Here is a 19,570-nt window from a genome sequence, read left to right as displayed (position 1 = left end):
AGTGGAGCCATCTTACTGCAGAATTAAATATTTTGAGAGCCAGGCACTGAGAGACTGGAGTGTTGGGAGCAACTCCCTTTCTTATGAGCTGAGCAAGAGGATGGGGGAGCCAGAGGATTCCAGAATAACCCAGTGAGCTCTGCAGGGAGTGTGTGTTTGGGAATGTGGGAGCGGACACAAACACTCAATAGCAATTAAAAGGTTTCCTCCTACTTTCAAAAGGCCCCATGTCAGAGGGACATTAGCCCTGCTCCACCCCAGGGAAAATCACCACCCTAAGGTGCCCAACTGTCAGCCATGGACCACCCGCTCTATGCAGCTTTGTCCTCTGGCTAACAATGCAGAGAGCAGAATAAACGCAGCACTCAGAAGAGCCCATAAGATATTGGGGCTGGATGTAGAAAGGCACTTTTATTTCCCCTTGGATGGGAGAAACTATGGCAATAAAGAGTAAATAAAGGAGGTGGCTCCACTTTATAAAGCCGTGCAGTTGCTGGGATATGAACAAGTTGCACCTAAGGTCTAGCTGTGCTGAGCTGAAAGAATACAGAACCCAATGCTCAAGACAGAGGAGTCGTGGAGAGACTGGATTTCCCTTGCCAAGCTACAGCTGACAGTCTAAGTCAACAGGTCCCTTACCAAAGGCAACATCTCCCCCTGGCGATCAAGAGCTGCAGCACAGCTGGTGATGAGATTTGCATACCTGTATTTTCAAGTCTCTTTACCTCAACTCTCCTCCTCCTCTCCTTACCCAGCACATTACAGAAGTCACATATTTCGGGCTCCTGGCACGCTACAATGACCCTCACTCTAGCTATTTGATTGAGTCATTAGCTGGACATTCCTCTCCGAGCCCTCTCCCTCCAATACACACAGGTGGGACTCCTCGGAGTTTCAGTCCATGCTCTCACACTGATGTAAATCCAAAGTAACCTAACTAAAGCCAATGGAGTTACTCCAGCTTTTGATTCTGACATTTCTCCCTGGGCCCGATTCTGCTCTCACACTAGGTCTCAAAGATCCTATCCGGTACTTACGTCACACGTAGCAACCATTTCTGGCCACCTACAAGCTGAAGACACTTCTCGCAGAGTATGAAACCTAACTCATTTCCTGATCTGATTCCAACCCAAGATATTATATTTTAGCTCCTTAAAGTCCCCCTTGTGATTCAGCTTCACACAATACTCCACATATGCTTCCTGTTCTATGCCATCATGCAGTGTTGCTGTGCGCAGTTATGCAGCTCCCATGGTACACCCCAGAGGTGACAGCATTTCAACAGTGGTTGCAATGGTCAATTAATGTTTCTACAGCATTTTGAGCTCCTTGGATGAAGATGCTATAGTGAAGCTAAGAATGCTTCTTTTGAAAAACTTAAGATGCCTGGGACTGAAGTGGAGGCAGCCTAGAATCTACATCAATCACAGCTCTGGTATAATCAGATTCTGATCCCCTGCTCTCTCTTGGCCAATTTTAGCCTTGGCATGATCCAGAGCAGTTCCTTGCAATGGCATATATTGACTGTAGGGGTGAATTCACTCTGGGGAATTTAAGCCCAGCAAGGCTAGATGAATTAAGTGTGCATATGAAGATACCTGTCCCATAGTCGATGCGGGTGGAGTTCCCCACGGATTCCTTCAGGTACACGGCTACCTCTGGTGCAGCTTCAGCCAGATGCTCGGGGATCACTGTTTTAACCAAGTTTTCTGCTTCCTTAAACACAACAACAAAAGGTTCCCGAGTGTTAACCTAGATGTGCCACAAGCCAAAAGGTGGGTATAAGGCTCCAGTGTGGGGAGGGACACACAGTCACTATTGGTTGGAGTTGGTTTTGCATGGAGCAAGCCACCCCCTCCAACAAACCAGATTGCTTAGGGGAAATAAGGAACTCCAACATTATTCAAAAGCACCTGTTACAGGCCAATATAAGGAGCAGCATTCATTGTCTCCAGGCTGGTGAATTTGTAGGTCACCAGTTGGGGCGGCAGAGATTTAGTCAGAGAGAGAGAGAGTGGCTTATTCCCCTGCCCACTGTTAGGACTTCTTCCACTTAAAAAGCATCCATTCTGATAAGTCATTGATACAGACACCCCACTTGTTGACAGTCTCAGCAGAGAGCTCCAGGCTTAGATGACCTGGAGAGTGAATTCCCCTACAATCACTGGAGGTGGTCTCTCCAGGGCAGGATTGCGGCATGCTGGGGAACAGTGTGCAGACAGCTTGGCCTGTATCTTTTTTGGAGAGAGAGGACTTCAGTCTCCAAAGCCATCAACCTAGAACCTTTCACCAGCACTCAGTGCCCTGGAAACGAAAGTTTAACCAACTGCATCGCAGTGTATCTATGGGCTCAGAAGGAGCCCCTGGGTAAATGCACTGCAGTCTACTACAGTGCGCTCTGCCTCCGTGACCTCCACAGAGCCTTCTCTGGAGTGAGCACTCTCAGCTGACACAGGCCAAGCTTTGCCGTGAGCTGTCACGTGCCTGCTCCCATCTGCCATATCCATAGGCTGGTGTACACAGCGGATGGTTAAAGAAGGAGAGCAGTCAGTGAAGCTCCTTGGGATTACCTCCAGGGGACAAAGACCCTGTCAAAGAGCATGTAAAGGTGAGCTGTGCTCCCATGGGGGTTCAAGACCAGCACCAGGCCTGAGATCAAAAGACCTGAAACATAGTCCCCATCTAATCCTGCAAGTTGGTGGGTGAATCTACTGGCTGCCCAGATACAACATGAGGATGGCAGCCTTCCCATGATCATTGCAGGACATACTTCTTGCTGATGAAGCCATCCTTTTAGGTCCACCATCTAAGAGACTCTTTCCTAACCCCTACATACCTGGTCTAGTTTGGCGTACCAAGTCCTGAAGGCCTTATTCCCAAAGCGAGAGGGCTGGTTCACTGGCGGGGTCTCATCAATCCACCTGTCAAGGGTATCCAGGAGCTCCACCAGCTTTTCAATTGGCTACAGGGACAGAATGGGTGACAGCTCACAATCAGACAGGAGGTGAAAGTCTCACACACAAGCACAAGCCAGTCACCCTAAAACCATTGCCCCAGGCTCCAGCATTTCTGTTTTACCCACACCTGCCAGTGTTCTCCTGGCATTGAGCCACAGACCTCCAAATGGACCTTGCAAGGGTTGGAAGGGGATAATGGGACACACATCATCTCTTTAAGGTCCACAGTGGCCAGCCCCAACTCTTCACATCAGGAAAGGACAGTCCAGTCCAAAAGACAACAGCCTACATCCCATACTGACCTGGGCTCTCTGAGAGCCCAGATACAGCCACTCATTAACAGCAGCTTGAGCAGGTAGACATCTCTTCCAGGGACTCAAAGACCTATGTACAATGCAATACTACGGCCATATAAGATACTCTATTGTTGCAAATTTTTTAAATGGTCACATAACTGTACTCCAGAGTCTAAGATCTCATCTTAAAAAAGGAATTCCCTAGCCTGAATACTTGCAAAGAGAACTTGACCGAAGCAGAGGAGCTAGGAATAGGCTGGGGGTAGGGCCACATCTTTCAGGGGTCTCTGACATGCAGTTGTGGGCTCTGCACCACACACTTTAGATCTAATGTTCCCCACAGGACACAGTGTACTGTTTAGAAAGTATCCTGACTGCTACTGACTGATCTCGGTCAAGTCACTTTGACCCAGATCCTCAAAGGCGTTTAGGTTTCTAACTCCAAACTATTTCAATAGGAGTTAAACACCCAATACCTTTGAGAATTGGGGTCTGTTTCCCTGCTACTTTTTGTCTATCTAGACAGTTATTTAGACCGTAAGCTCTTTAGGGCAGAGTCTCTCTCTTACTAGGTGTTTACACAGTGCCTAGCACTAAGGGGCCCCAACCTTGATCAGGATCTTGTCATCATAGTCTGATTTCCAGCGGTACCAATCCTCTCTGCAAGTCAGATGATCAGAGCACATGGCCCTTCACAAATGCGTACATACGAGATATGGTCACCGCCCAGAGCTAACAGTCTCACTCATGCAAAGGAGGATTCCCAGGAGGAGAGATTGAGGAGGGACCTGAAAGCAGGGAGGGAAAGCGGTTGGCGCAGGGGAGACAGGGGGCATTCCAAAGAGGAGGGAGGTGTGACTGATGACGTGAAGCTGAGAATGGAAGATGATGATGAAGGAGCAGTGAGAGCACACTGAGGAGCAAGAAAGGCAGAAGCGTCCAGCCCCTTGAAGGTAGAGATGAGGAGCTTGATTGTGATGTGAGGACAGAGAGGCAGCCTGGGCAGGGGTTAAAGGAGAGGCAGACAAGGCCAGAGCAAAGGGAGAGCAGGATTCTAAGTAGCGGAGAGCCTTGGGCGAGAGAGATGACTACGGGGGCAGAGACTGGCAGACAATATAGAGCGTGGTTCAACACTGCCCGGCTACATGCAGCCTGCTGGAGAGCTTTAGGGTTTGAGCCCAGAACATGCAAACGCCCCCTGGGTCCAGAGCGGACGCCCTCTGAGGGCAGCACTACAGCCCCGGTTCAGATGCAAAGCAGAAACGTGGTGGCAGGATCATTGTCCAAACCCCAATCAGTGGATTAAGCTGCAGAAGGCAGCACTAGGAGGCCCCGCTAACAACCAGGAGATATTTTCACCTGCCAATGCTCTTGGGATTCTCCACTCCCAAGTCGGAGCAGCCAGAGCCGGCTGGGCCCTGGGCAACAGAGGCACCATGGTCTCAAGAGGGGATTCCTCCTTCAAGGAGAGAAAGAGGGCAGACGAGGCAGGGGCTGGTTTGACTTTGCTGGAGGCATCGACCGTGTGAAGCAGGCTGGTCTCCTGGGTTGTGGTTCAATTCTTCATGCTGCCTGTCAGAAGAGGACTAGGAAACAGCAGAGCCTAGCAAGTTTCTAGCTCTTGAAGCGCAACTGGAGGGGCGGGGGAGGAGAGACAGGCAGGCAGCGCTTTTCTGCCTTTGAACCAGCAGTGAGTCCCCCCTCCTCTCCCATCTCCCCTGCAGGGAGGTCTTTCGTGACATCTGCAGCTAGCTTAGCGGGTGCCTGTCCAGACACTGTCTCTGGAGGGGCTGCTGGAAACAGGTGAGGGTGCAGCATAGAGCCATACTGCAGGAATCTAGGATTTATCTGCTGCAAAAGGAGCCCCAAATCCAGAGCAGTGAAGGGGTCTAAAGAGGATGGCTGTGATTGGCGGATAGACAAGAACAGATTAAAGCAGAGAAAGCACAGGGGATACCCTAAGCACAGCATGCAGATGCACTGGGTAAGACAACAGGCCACACGCAACCTGGGAGCCACTGTAAGATCACAGGCTGGAATCAGCGACAGGGCGGCACCTGTGACTCAAGCAAAGTGGGATGAGACTATTAATTATCTGTATTGCGGTGTTGGAGCCCATGTCATTGATCAGAACCCTATGGCGCTAGGCACTGTACAAATCCAGAACACAGAGACAGGCCCTCCCCCAATGGGGTTGGGATTGGGCTTGGTTTTCAGCTCAGCCAGACCTGGCTACCGCACTCCCCTCCAATTAACAACAGAGGCCCGGCAGTGGCTTTTGTTAAATAATTAAATAATGCCAGTGATTTATCCGCCAGCAGTAGCAGCTCATTACGAGCAGCTCCCGTATTTCAAACCCTCTCACCGAGCCATGACTGCGGCACTCGGTGCCAGTTGGATAAATGGCTGGCAAGAAATTTTCTTCTTTTGTCCCCTTTGCAGTCTCTGCCTCCAGGCCTCAGGAAAGGGAGGCAGAGTCACGCATCCCTTCCTCACTTGCCTGCTTTAAAGGGATTAAAAAACAGCCCAGCTGAATGCAGGAGAGCAGGACCCAGCTGCTGGCTCAGCCATGCCAATAAATAATTAAAGAGACACAGCGCATTTTGGGCTTGGGGCCCTTTGAAAAGGGGCTTATTAAAAGGGGCAGGTTTCCATTGCCCAGCAGAATTAACATGGCAGAGGAAACTCATACTGCCAGGGGCGAACCCCGCCAGGGGAAACAGCAGGGCTCACAGGAACTCAGCAATCAGAACCACTGCAGCATGGTCTTGGGTGGCTAGGTTTTTAGAATCTATTTTTACTTTACCTTCCCAGGCATCCGAGCAAGGGCAAATCCTCCCCCTCCCCCCCCTTCTTTTTGTTGTGCTGATTTTGCATCCTGTCGCCCTCCCAGACCAAAATGTGCCCTGTGATCGCAAAGGTGAACCCTGTAGCCTCCTATGGAACAGTGACCTGACAGCATCTCTTGCAAGCATCAGCCAGGCAACTGGAGGCAATCAGAGGGAATGTCCTCTCTAGAGCCCAAGCAGTCAGGCTCCTTGGTGTCAAGAGTGACTGCCTCTTTCCCACCCTTCCCTCCTAGAATCCAAGCAAGGCACCCCAGAGCTGGGTGGCAGCCATTCAAGTGCAGGAGATTCCCAAATGCAAGATGGAAGTGGGCAAACACCAGAAAAATACATGTGATCTGGAATCACAGGGACTATTTGAAGGGTAGGAGACCTCTCTGCAGGCTGCATGTTCTCTTGCCCCAGTGCTGCTCACTTGGAAGCTCAAAATTAACCTTTCCCCACCACATTAGACCTGCATGCCAAAGCCACAGCTGTTACTATAGACTGGCCGGGAAGGCAGCTTTAGGAACATCTCCCAGCAAGCAACCAGACCTCAGCCTCCACTGCAGGAGCCATACGCAGCCCACAGGCAGATGCGCAGCCCTCTTGTTTATTAAGTGCAGCCTGCGTTCAATGCAATACGAAAACCCAGGCTGGTGCCGCAGAGGTTACAGTCTGAAGGTCTGGCCCTGCAAGGTGGATCAGCTCCTCCTGAGACGTGTGGAATGCACTCAGCCCCCAGTGACGTCATCTGATTTCAACAGGCGCTAAGCCTGCTCACACCCTAAGTGTGCTCACTTTGCAGGATCACACCCTAAGTCAGACACACAAAAGGGTTCAGCCACTCAATATCCTGGAGACTGTTAGGTCGTCTGATTTCTCCTCTCCCATCACTCCTTTCTTTGGTGGACCAACAAGTGAGCAGTTGCAAGGAGGACGTGCATGCACAGGAGGGATATGAGGGAGTGTTAGGTGCAGGAAGGAGTTCCACATGTTTGATCAGCAAGGAAGGTATAAAGATGCAGAAGGAACCTCAGCAGGGCGTAAGGAAGCAGGAATAAAATGGATGTAGCCTCATCAACAGGGCAACCCATGGGACCTTCCACCCCAGAGGAAAGCGGATTCATTTTGCCTTCAGTCATAGGTTTCTACCCTGCTCAGCATGAAGACAGCAAGACAAGTTGTAGAAATTTTCTTAGTTGTTGACATCACATTTGGTATTTGTCACTTGCACTAAAACCATTTAAAGGGGATCTGCCAAGAGGGGGAAAAAACAGATTCATGCTTTTTCTGCTTCTTCAGGTTAAAGGCCTGAAAGGGTGGGCAGCTGGGGTTTAAAGTTATTATTCTGATTGTTTTATACATTAGAAATTCAGGTCTTGCTACCCTCTTTTCCCTGTAAGACTCTAGTGATGACTGGAGACCAACATGGTTATGACAGAGGCACACTGTGCGGTCAAATCTTGAACAACTGAAATGGGGAATGGTTTTTATTCAGACTGTTTAAAATGGGATTTTGGCAGCTCCTATTTAACCAAATGCCTGAACAAAAGTTGGAAGAAAAGTGCTTTTGGTAGAGATTCCACACCCCTGTTCTTTCAGCAAAGGGCGAGTGAGTTTCTGAGCCACATGTCCAGTTCCTCAAGAGAAATCTAGAACGTGGATGGCCAACCCTGGCATGCCTGAGATCTCTAACAAAAACCAACATGTTGAAAAAAAGTTCCTTCCAGGCCTCCTTATCCACCCAGAAAGCCACAGCCAGACAGGGCACAAGTCCATTCCTCCCTCTGCCACTTGAAGGTCTCCTTTAAGCAGCCCCATTAACCTGCACAGTTGTGACTGGTTATAATTGGAAAGAGCTAAGAGGGTCCCGAGAAATTCTCTTAGTCACTCTGCACTGGACTCAGTCCAGTGCTGCTTGGAAGACGAGTTCAGTGACTGACACAATAACCACAGGTCAGTGCTACACCACTGCTTACTTTGGAATAATGACGGAAACATGACAAGTTCCAGCAGGTAAAGCACATGAAGAGGAAATCTGCAGTATAACCCTGAGAGTCCACTCTGAATCTCTCCTCTGGCCTCAATATCCTGGAGACCATTAGGATGGACTCCACTATGCTGAAAGAACTTTCAGCACACTTGCACATGAGGAGCTGCAGTGTTACAAATGCCACTAAGTGACAGACACACAACTCTCCCAGAGAAACCAGGTCACTAATGCCCTACCTTCTCCTAAGGGCCTGCTGAACACCTCTGAACTAGTGCTTAGGGCACCTCAGTGCCAAGCTCATCTCTTCCCTCCCCAGCCTCTGCTCATGTCTCATAAATCAAATTAAAAGAACATGAAGTGCAACATTAGACAGTCTGGACCCAGCCAAAAATCTGCCCCAAGCTCACAGGAGCCAATGCTGCTCAAGAAAGGGTCCAGCAGGGCTCAGTCAGAGTTCAGGCATGGCAGGGCAAGGCTAGCTACATGGAAGGATCCAGGGTAAACCTCTCTGCACCACACCCCTTGTTCAAACAATAGAGATTAGAGACTGGGACAGGCTTCACACCAAGGGGCAGGAGCGGCTGTAACTGCTGCCCAGACAACAGCACAGGAAAGAGAGCTTGTTACAGTCTGAAGAATCTAACTGTCCCCTCAGGGGTGAAGACACAAGAAACCCAAAGAACACTGGCACCAAGGGCAAAGGGGGAAGCAATATTTTGCCCATCTGTAGCATCTTTCAGCTTAAAGTAAACATGAATGAGCCCTCACTGGGAGGTCACTACTAATAACTCCATTTGAGAGATGGGGACACAGAGGTAAAGAGAAGTTAAGAGATTTGCCCAAGGTCACACAGCAAGTCAGTGAGACAACAGGAAGAGAATCCAAGGCTCCCAATCCTCCATTATAGCCATTAAATAAGATGGCTTCTTGTTTTCTGGCTGAGAGCACGCAGCAATAGCGTAGTGGGTGTGGACAGAACAGAGCCCCTCTTCTTCACCCCAAGCCCTTATACACCCCAGCTTCCTCTCAGTTTGCTCAATTACAAGTTTTGCGAGTAAGCAAAAGGCACCTTGTTACCGGATGAAGCATTGCATGCTTGTACTTGTAGTCCCGACAGGCTGCTCTACCACCGTTAATGAGGAAAGCAGATACAGTTTGGCTCCACTTTATTCTCTGTGGGACACCAGGAAAGCAGCCATTGCAGCCCTGGGCCCTGCTGTGAAAGGCACACAAGCAAAAGCAGAGCAAATGCAAGATTGGAAAGAACAGGGCTGGGCCCTTTTCCCACCTCAGATACTTTGTATTCACAGGTCAGTTTCTTGCCCTTGACACCTTCGTTCAGGGTGAGGATGAAACCTATGTAGTCTGCATACGCCTGCAAACAAACACAAGTGGAAGGGGTATTAGCGGAGCACTGACAGTTACTTTAGAGGCAAGCAACGCCAGTGTGAGAAGCCTAGAGCAAACCAAAGGGACAATGCCCAACCCACTGCATCCGTTTTCTGGGATAGCCCAGGACACGGCTTGTTCTGCTGTTACTGCCTTGTCCTTGGGGACTCCTAGACTGATGGGAACTCCTGGAACAGCACTAAGTGCACCCTGAGCCCTCAGTGGTGACATCACACCGAGCAAACTCTATATAAACAGCCCAAACCACAACCCTCCTCCTTGAATCCCCTTACCAGGTTCCTGTCTCTTACCACACCACCACATTCCAGCTCCTCATGTCCAGGCTTTGCACAATCTCGGCCCTGTCTACATCACTGCTTGTTTCTTCCTACTCCATATCACTTCTCCCAAACCTCTCTCTTAATCTACTTCTCCTGCTCTCTGTGCCAGGCCTTCTTTCACGCTGCCTGCAACTAGGAGAAGTGGCCGAAAGTTGCCCCAAACACATACCTTTCTCCTCTCTTCTTTCAACCCCACTGCTTGTGAAGTGCCATGTACGGAATATAGTCAGGCTGCTCAGGAAACACAGTGGCGAAAGTGAAAGAGCCACAAAGCCCTGGGACTAGGGAATGGCTTTTTTCTTTTTGGGGAAGACACTTTCAAAGGTCTCGACGAGCTCATTGTCACCTGCTACCACCATGACTTCCTGCCACAGAAGTCCTGGGCAGAAATAAGACTTAAAGCCCAAGCAAGGGGACAAAGCTTCAGCCGCAGGCCTTCGTGAAGACCTTGTTATCATTTAAGACCCCTTGGCGGCATCATAGCTTGGTCCCCATGCAAGAGCTATTCCCACCCTGCTGTCCCCACCCCTCAGCAGCAAGTTTGGACCACAGACACAAGAACACAGATTGTGACAGTTCCTGGGGTTCAAGCCTAAACATTTACCTCAGGAACCATGTGCTTTACCTCTGCAGCCCTTTCTTCTGCACCAAGCTAAGTAGACCCCATTAAAAACAGCCACCCCAGTGCCACTACAGGCCCTCTAAGCGGGACTGATGTTCTTGTTTTTTTTAACCATTTAAAATGATCTCTTCTCCTGGCTCTTCCACACAAGTTTAAAAAAAAAAACAAAAAAAACACACCAGACTGGCAAAAAGGGTGTCGGCCACAATGTGCTGGAGCAGACACCACATTGCTTGTGGACATCAAGTTCAAGAAATGCTCAGAACTGTCAAACTCATTACATCACTCAGGCCAGTTAGACGAGAGGCTAAAGTCTCAACAAAACAGTACTGCTGACAAAGAGAATGGCCTCAATCTAGTCCAAAGGGAGCTGGGCTGACCAACAGGCCAACTGTGGCAAGTTCACGCACACAGCGAGACGGATAGAGCACCGGGAAAAGCCAACTGCACAGAGAGCCTGAAGTTGTCTCAATGTATTGCAGTGTACCAACTGCAATCGTGCTGGTAGTAAAACTTTTGCTAAGAGCCCTTCTACACCAGCAGAATCACCATATCTTCATCATCTCCCTTTTCCAACACCAACATTAGGAAGGGCCAACTTCTCGCAGTTTCTTGGCTTATTACCTAGACTGCCAGCCACCTCAAGTTCAAGAACTACCATATCAGAGTTCATATTATACCATGGCAGGGTGGATCATAAACATAACTGTGGATGGAAAGCTATGTTATAACAATATTAAGAAATTATGTTTGGTGATCACACTTAAAATTTTGTTTCTGAACTTGGTTAAAACATGGAGGGTCATACAGAAAAGGAGACAACATGCTCTATCATGGCTGGCCCAAAAACAAGTTTTGCATGGATACTTCTGTACTGTGGACAGGGTTATAATCACATGCCCTATCAACACTAAAGGGAAAACTATATTTAAAACCATCTCAAACTTCAGTTCAATCACTGCGGGGGTAAACCAGGTTCTAGCATGGTTTGAAGGGCCAGGGTAGACATATCAAGACAGTTATAATCATTCTTATAAAGTTACTTTCTAGCCTAGACTCTATGCAGGAATGGGTAACACTTACAGGAGGACAGTTCTAATAATTTTAGCCCACTCACCATGGCACTTTGGGCTCTGCCTACACTAGCCCTGAGTAAAGGTACCCATTACAACACGGTAAGGATTAAATCCTGAGTACTTGGTGACTTCTTTCTCCATAACTGGACTAAAGCCCTACACTGGCCAAAGCTATATCCTGCAACTTCTAACCATGTTGTAACCAGGTCCCCTGACTCTGTTTTAGCTGCAGCATAAATGAGACCTTACACTTCTTATTTACCAGAACCCGATGGAATATTTTTCACGGCACAACTGCTACCATCTGTAGACAGGGTTTAATACCATGGTCCCAATGAGATCAGAATCACTCCAGCCACAATCACGTTTCTCAGACTACACCCTATCTACACCGGTAACGTGCCTAGAACTCTGCTAGCAACATGTTTAAACATGATCATGAGGCGTACAGATCTCCTTGCAGCATAGACCATGCCTGTGTGTTAATCAAAGCTCACAGAAGGATCTCTCTCCTCCTCTTCCAGGCTCTCATCCCTTCAACACTTCTGTAGAGGAAAAACAGTTCACCAGCACTGTAGCAAAAGTGAGAGCATAGACCCGGCTCAAGCATTTTACCACTGTGTTGTCTAATCCTACAGGTTGGCAAAAACACCTGAGCTCTGTCTACCCTACCGCTGCCACTGGTGATGAACTACAGGATACACTGGTGTCAACGTAGACAAGACCTACCTGCCATCAAAAAATTACTCCCCAAGCAAGAGCTGTCAGTATCCAAAAGCCCCCTATTGTTGTCATTAAAGGGTTACTGGGGTAGACTAACTTTATGACAATTCACGTGGCATTAGTCATGCTGCTCTTTTGCTTTTAAGAAGAATTATTCCACATAGCTCAACCCAACCCCGTTCAGTCCATTAGCTAGGCCCAAACCAGGGTTGGCCTTTTCCATGCAAATGATGCCTCGGGGGCACACCAGGAACCTCAAAGACTGGCCCTGGACCCAGTTCCATACCTGAGAGCGTTTCCACTTGGCCATGTCGGGTACCATGTGTATTTCCTTTTTGGGGATCATGAAGCTCTGGCAGAGGGGAGGCATTGCCTCCTCAGGAGAGCCTGGAAGACAAAGAAGAGAGAGATGTCAAACATAGCCAGATAGTAAAGACTCCCCCTTTAACTCCAGCCACTTCTTAGATGGCAACATTCATTTTTCTGGACCAAAAGGTACTGAACTCTATGATCTGTTCTCACTCTCGTGCTCTGATCCCATCAGGTCTCACACGCTAAGCAGCATCAAGCCTGCTCAGTACCTTGATGGCTGAGCCCTAAGAAATCCCAGGACACTGCAGAAATTATTATTAATCATTTGTATTATCATAGCATCTAGGAGCTCTAGTTGTGGTCCAGGATCCCACTGTGCTAGGCACTGTACACTCACAGAACAAAAAGACCTGTCCAGCCCCAAAGAACTTACAATATCAGTATAAAACAAGAGACAACAGATGGAGGGGGGAGTATAAGTGAACAATGAAACTATATTGGTCAGCATGATAGGCAATGGTCTCAGCACACCACCAGCCTAATCATCATCCAGTGTTTTGTAGGCATCATGGCAATCATAGCATTAGGCTAGGTCTTCACTGCAAAAAGTGTGGTTTTACATTGGGAGTCATCTCCATGTAAAAATACATCCTCTTTTTGCAGTGAACACAAAGCATCAGTGATTCAGTAGGTGGCACTCTTCTCTCAGTACTCAACTAGTGTCCCTAGGTTGGCTTTAGGGTGATGCTGGGAAGTACGAACTGAGGTTCTTTATAAAGCACTTTGAGATCCTGGGATGACAGGCACAATAGAAATGCAAATAATTAATGCATAACGTCAGCAGCATTCCTGTTCCCCGACCTAGGTACACAGTTAGCCAGGAACCCTCTTTCCCCTGAGCTTTCACAGAAAGGAAATAAACCCTGACATATGGGTCAGTCCTGGGATGACAGGCACAATAGAAATGCAAATAATTAATGCATGTCAGCAGCATTCCTGTTCCCCGACCCAGGTACACAGTTAGCCAGGAACCCTCTTTCCCCTGAGCTTTCACAGAAAGGAAATAAACCCTGACATATGGGTCAGTCCTTTCCTAATTCCTCTGCAGTCCAAGGTGAACAACTGGTTCTAGTCTCAGCCTGCAGTCCCACGCGAGCACACTGCAGAGCTGGAAACATTGCTAATGGCAATGTGATGCAAATATGCATTTAACCTTGTGGCAAACTTAAAATCAAGATGCAATACAGCAAACAGTGAATCAGAAAACCAAGAGGGTATTTAGCATGAAATTAACAGCTAGATCATAGTCCCTTGATTAATGCTTTCAACCATAGAACATTTCAAACCTTTGGTCCAGCACCGAGCACCCAGACAACACTTAAATAATCATTCTTAGCACTAACGGCAAATTCTAAACATGATTTTCCAACAAAAGCTGAACTGCCTAAAAGAAGAATGTTTATAATCACTTGCACAGTTAATACTGTCCAGAAGCGTTCACCAGCTCTTCCCTTTTCTCCAGCAAGGTAGCACTGTCTAGAATCACAGCAGATGACTAGGAGTCAAAACTCCTGCATTCCATTGCGAGCTCTGCCACAGCCTCACTTCAGGAAAGTCATTTAACCTCTCTGTCCCTTAATTTTCCCTTCTACAATATATACCATTACCTCTTTGCAAGGGTGATGGGAGGGCTAGTTAACAGATGTTTGTAAAGTACTTTGAGAGCCCCGGATATGAAGGTGCAATGCATGTGCAATTTTATCTGTATTCAGAAAAGCTGCAGGTTACCAAACTCACAACTCAGTAATGTCACATTATGGTAAATGGTTTTTAAATAATGCTTTAAAATCAAAGACAATAAACAGCAAGTTCAACAAACTTTCAGTGCACTGATAAAGGAAGATGTGAAAACTTAGACCAGCAAAAAGATTGATCACCTAAAACAGGACAGAGGAGGATTCACAGACAGGATGGCCTGGGGATAAGACACTAGATTGGGACTCAGGAGGCCTGAGCTATGGTCCCAGTTCTGTCACTGTTGAGCAACTCACTTCATCTCTCTGCTTCTTCCCCCCACCCACCCCTTGTCTATTCAGAAATCAAGTTCTCCGGAGCAAAGACTGTCTCTTACCAGGTACCTAGCACAAAAGGGACTACTGTAATAGGTATATACACAATAACTTGTTTCTAGGCAAGAGCAAGGACCTGTGCTTTGGGGTGGAGAAGAGGGTATTTTGTGATGAGAACTGACCTTGACAATGGAGACTTTCCCAGTCCTTTCCCCACCAGGAAAATGCGGCTTATCCACCTGGATCTAATCCAGCTGAGAGAAGGCTTCTCAGGTAACAGAATACCTTGGCCCCTCAGTCAGAAACCAGTGAGCTGCTGGATCTCAGCTCTGCATTTGTTTCTTGTATTTGATTCTTTTAAGAATTAATTAACAGCTTTATTCACAAGTGGCACAAATAGCATTGTTAATTCCCTTCCAATTGTCATATATGAGGGACACACAAATCCCACTTGAATTTCAAAACAAAAACTGCTACTACATTTGAATCACCTCTGTACATTTGCTCCAAATTATCTTTGGATCCTTTTCACTTCTATAGCACATAGTCTCTAAGGATCTCAAAGTATTTTCCACATATACTTAATTCCTGGGAGAAGGGTAGGTATTACCCCCATTTTACAGATAGGAAACTGAGGCTCCTAGATGCTAAGTAATTTGCCCAGAGCTGGAATAGAAACTAGATATCCTGACTCCCAATCCTCTGCTCTAACCACCAGCCTAGATTCTGAAATGGCCTGCACCAGGAGATGTTTAATATAGGTGGGAGAGAGACACTTGGCTGAGGAGCAAAAGAGTTGCTTTGGGCCAGTGGTCTATCCCCAGGTTAGAAACAGCCAGTGACAGTCAGGTAGAAGGCCCAAGGTGCCAACAACTTCAGTAATTCACCATTCCCCCACTCCCCTGGCTCAAAAGTGAAGTTGTGGGGGCTGCAGAGGGGGAGAGTAACCCCCCCCCCCATAGTTAGCTTCAGTCTCTCTGGGGCTTCCAGTATAGGCCATCAAAATAATAATCTCAAAGAGGGGCATCACAACCTGCTCCCCCACACTATGAGGCTCCAAGCACAGGAACAGTCCCCCAAAGAGTACAGCAAGATCCCATCCCTACTAAGGGGCAGGGAACCTACATTACAGAATCCCCCCACTCACCCTTTCCATCCCAGGGTACATGAATTCATGAGAAGCCCCGCCCTCCCCCACCCCATTTTAGTGCACAGAGACCACCTGTCCCCATAGCAGGCATCACTCAGACTCCCCCGCCCCCCCCCCCACAGTATGGGGAACAGGACCCCTGCTCACATAGAAAGCATCACCCAGCCTTCCCCCCCCAACACACACTATGGAGCACAGAGACCCCCTACCCTCATAGAGAGCATCACCCAGCCTTCCCCCGCCCCCAACACACACTATGGGGCACAGAGACCCCCCTGCCCCATAGAGAGCATCACCCAGCCTTCCCCCGCCCCCAACACACACTATGGGGCACAGAGACCCCCTGCCCTCATAGAGCGCATCACCCAGTCTCCCCCCCCCCAACACACACTATGGGGCACAGAGACCCCCCTGCCCCATAGAGAGCATCACCCAGCCTTCACTCCCCACCAGGACGGAGCACGGGACCCTGCCCCCATAGAGCGCATCACCCAGCCTCCCCCCCGCCCCCAACACACACTATGGGGCACAGAGACCCCCTGCCCTCATAGAGCGCATCACCCAGCCTTCACTCCCCACCAGGACGGAGCACGGGACCCTGCCCCCATAGAGGGCATCACGCAGCCTCCCCCACTCTGGGCACCACACAAGACCCCTGCCCCCCTAGAAGATCAGTGCTGCCCTACTCCACCACCAACCACCCCTCGCAGGGCTTCTCCCTACCTGTCTGCCGCTCGCTCTCTGCCATCTTCTTGGAACCAGGGCCCCGCCGTTATCACCTTTCACCTTTCACCCCTTAGCACAACCGAACAGTCGGGCGGCCATATTTGTGCCGGGCACATCATCCACCATAGAGCTTCACGGGCGGCCATATTTGCACAAGGCATTCAAAAGTAGCTCGGGCGGCCATGTTTGTGCGGGGCGCTCCGGAGCCCATACGTCTGCTCGGGCGGCCATGTTTGTGCGGGGCACTCGTGTCATTTAAGGAACCTTTGGGGGCTGGCTTAATCTCAGGCCTCAAGGAAGTAGCTAACCCTGTGGAACACGAGTCAGTCAGGAGCTAGGGGACTCCGCCATCTGCCTCTGAACTGGGTTACTGTGGGATGGGATGTAAGGCGGATCTGGATCTGGGCACCCCCAAAATCAGGATGTGTGTACTTCAGAACCAGAGCCCACGGCATGCTCTAAAATCTGGGGTTGTGGCACGTCAGAATCAAGCCCAGCTCCGGATCCCCATGTCATGGGTGGCCTCTTCTCTGTTTTGCTGAAAACAGCTACGTTCAAAGACAAAAAAGGTTTGAAAGTAGGGCAACCATATGTCCCGTTTTGGCCGGACAGTCCCCTTTTTCAGCTCTGTCCCAGCCATCCCTACTTTTTTGAGAAAACTGGGCATTTGTCCCGGCTGCAAGGCAGAGCGGAGAGCAGTGGCTGCTGCCTGGGGGGCAGCTGAAAGCAACGGTGCCCGCCAGCAGCAGCAGAGAAGGTGGTGCAGAGCTTGGGAGGTCAGCCTTATCTGCAGGTGGCATGGGGCTCAGGCGCTCAGCCGCAGCTGCAAGCGGCATGGGGAAGGTGGTTCTGGTACCCTGTATGTGGTGGAAGAAGGGGGAGGGGGCCGCTCGGGCAAGCCCCAGGCTGTCCCATTTTTATTTTCAGAAATATGGTCACCCTATTTCAAAGTCAAGCATGCAAAAGTCATAAATGCCAGAATTAAGGTTCTGCCTGCTTGCCCATCTGCATTACACTACAGCCTTTCATTACAGGAACATGGAGTATTGTTTCCATAGGATCCTTGCAAAATAATTTTTTGACAGGGGCAAAACAAGGTATTTTTTCCCTAATCTCATTCTCAGAAATGGCTTGGTTATTTTTGTTGAAACTTTCCCAAAATATTCAGCCTGTGGCAGACACCCCGCACTGAACGTTTCAGCTTAAATACTTGAAGTTTGTCGTGGTATAAGCAAGTGAAAACTACCGTAAAATGGAAAGCGTAAAGTAATCTGAACTATAGATGCCACTACCAGTTCTGCCTATAATAAACTAAACCCCCAGTTCTAAATACCCCCAAAACCCAACCCCAGTTTTGGCCTATAATTTTGCAGATGGCTCCTCTCTTTATTAAGGGAGGGATGAGGGAAGAGAACCAGACATCTCTAAACTGTAGGAGGGCTGGAAATCCAGACACAGGTCCAACTACTGTGGCTTGATCCTCTCTCTTGTTAACTCCGTATTGAGCACAGTCAGAATGCTCAGTGCTGTACAGGATCAAGAGGCAGACATTGTCCCTGCTCCAAGTTGCTGGCAATCAGAATCACTGAGACACTGAGATATAACACATGGGCCGTGGGTCTCATCTCCCTGCAGTACAGATATTTTCTCTTATACTTTTCTATTTGTTTACTATTCTTTAAAGGTTTCCTAGAATGATAGCTGCTTTAAGGAGGGATTCCTAGGAAAGGAAGAATGCGTGACACATGAGAAAGAAACTGGCCCAAGGGGTGGCACAGAGAAAAAAATGTATAGATAAGAGTGGAATAATGCTGGATGGAGCATAGTCAGCAAGCCTAGGGGCAAATAGGGCACTAAGCATAAGCAGACTAAGCAATTGCCTTGGGGCCTAAGCAGCTCAAGGGGGCCCCCTATTAATTATGAGTATGTGTTTTGTGTGGGAGCCCCAAAATATTCCTGTTTAGGGCCCCCAATGGGTTAGCCCTGCCTGGTGGAAGGGGAATAGGAAGGAACAGAGAGCAGAAATAACAGTTAAGGGGTAGCATTTTGCAGAGTTGCAAAGGTAAAGAAGAAGAACATGAGTTTACTGCAGGAGAAAGTCAGGAAAGGGATCTGAACAGCTTGGGAGGGGAAAGGTTATATGTAGGCTTTGAAGGATTAAATGTTTATCTGTAGATGTCAGCAAACATTTATTTCACTGTACACACAAACCAACAAAAAAATATTCCCATCAATAACTGAAATTTACAGATATGCAAATTAAGAAAAACATAGTTTGAGAACTTAGATTAAAGTCCATTGACTTTTGAATTAGGCTTGTTACAAATGGGCTAGCAAATGAATAGTAAAAACAGGTATGATTTGTTGATTTAGGGATATTTATTTTGTGCACTTTGAAGTGATGTTCACAGTTTGGGTTTGAATGTTTACAAAGCTTGACCTTTATAAATTTCAATGTCTACTCTAAATAAATAGTTGTCTAACTCCCCCTTTAATGTACCGCAACTGTAAGAAGTTCGATAAACATCTAAAGACATGCTTAAAAATAAACAGAGATATTAATCAAAATTATAAAACATAGAAATGGAATCCTGCCAAGCCTAGCTGTGCGGTCAGAGTGCCAAGACAAGCAGGTGATTTTACCGACAGCAGTTTGGATGGACTGGAGTAAAGTGACCCTGTGTGACGGCTGCCACCACCTTGGACAACACACCAAGGAGCTAAAAGCATGAGCTGCTGTCGATGGAATGAAAGACCCCAAGGCTCATCAGCAGGGGCTGTCATAACCTCTGTGAGTCAGCCCAGAGGGGGATATGTAATACACATTCCTCCAAATGAACACGCCTCTCTGCAAGCACAAGTCCCAGCTGTCAGAGCCATTCCCTCTACTGATCTCATCTCCCTAATTCAACCCCTGAGAGACAAAGAGAGAAAGAGTTTCAGAGTAACAGCCGTGTTAGTCTGTATTCGCAAAAAGAAAAGGAGTACTTGTGGCACCTTAGAGACTAACCAATTTATTTGAGCATGAGCTTTCGTGAGCTACAGCTCACTTCATCAGATGCATACCGTGGAAACTGCAGCAGACTTT

The 19,570-nt window shown here is 48.3% G+C and overlaps 1 protein-coding gene across 2 annotated transcripts in view; it reads right to left on the bottom strand.

Moving 5' to 3' along the window:
• The window catches only part of PTPA (protein phosphatase 2 phosphatase activator), a 41,364-nt gene extending 24,791 nt beyond the window's left edge, over positions 1–16,573 (bottom strand). Inside the window, exons 1-5 of one of the 2 annotated variants that reach the window (XM_073315012.1) lie at positions 16,480–16,573; positions 12,512–12,612; positions 9,363–9,449; positions 2,837–2,962; positions 1,599–1,716 (exon numbers count right to left, since the gene is read on the bottom strand). In XM_073315012.1, coding sequence (XP_073171113.1) covers positions 1,599–1,716; positions 2,837–2,962; positions 9,363–9,449; positions 12,512–12,612; positions 16,480–16,504 — 457 coding nt within the window. In that variant the 5' untranslated portion in view covers positions 16,505–16,573. The remainder of the gene's footprint in view (positions 1–1,598; positions 1,717–2,836; positions 2,963–9,362; positions 9,450–12,511; positions 12,613–16,479) is intronic. The other variant, XM_073315013.1, reaches the window with a different exon arrangement.
• Positions 16,574–19,570: the final 2,997 nt, after the last annotated feature.

This window comes from Lepidochelys kempii, chromosome 16, assembly GCF_965140285.1.
Source record: "Lepidochelys kempii isolate rLepKem1 chromosome 16, rLepKem1.hap1, whole genome shotgun sequence".
Taxonomy (NCBI): Eukaryota; Metazoa; Chordata; order Testudines; family Cheloniidae; genus Lepidochelys; species Lepidochelys kempii.
Note: the sequence above shows the minus strand (reverse complement) of the source record. Positions and strands in the feature narration are given on the sequence as shown.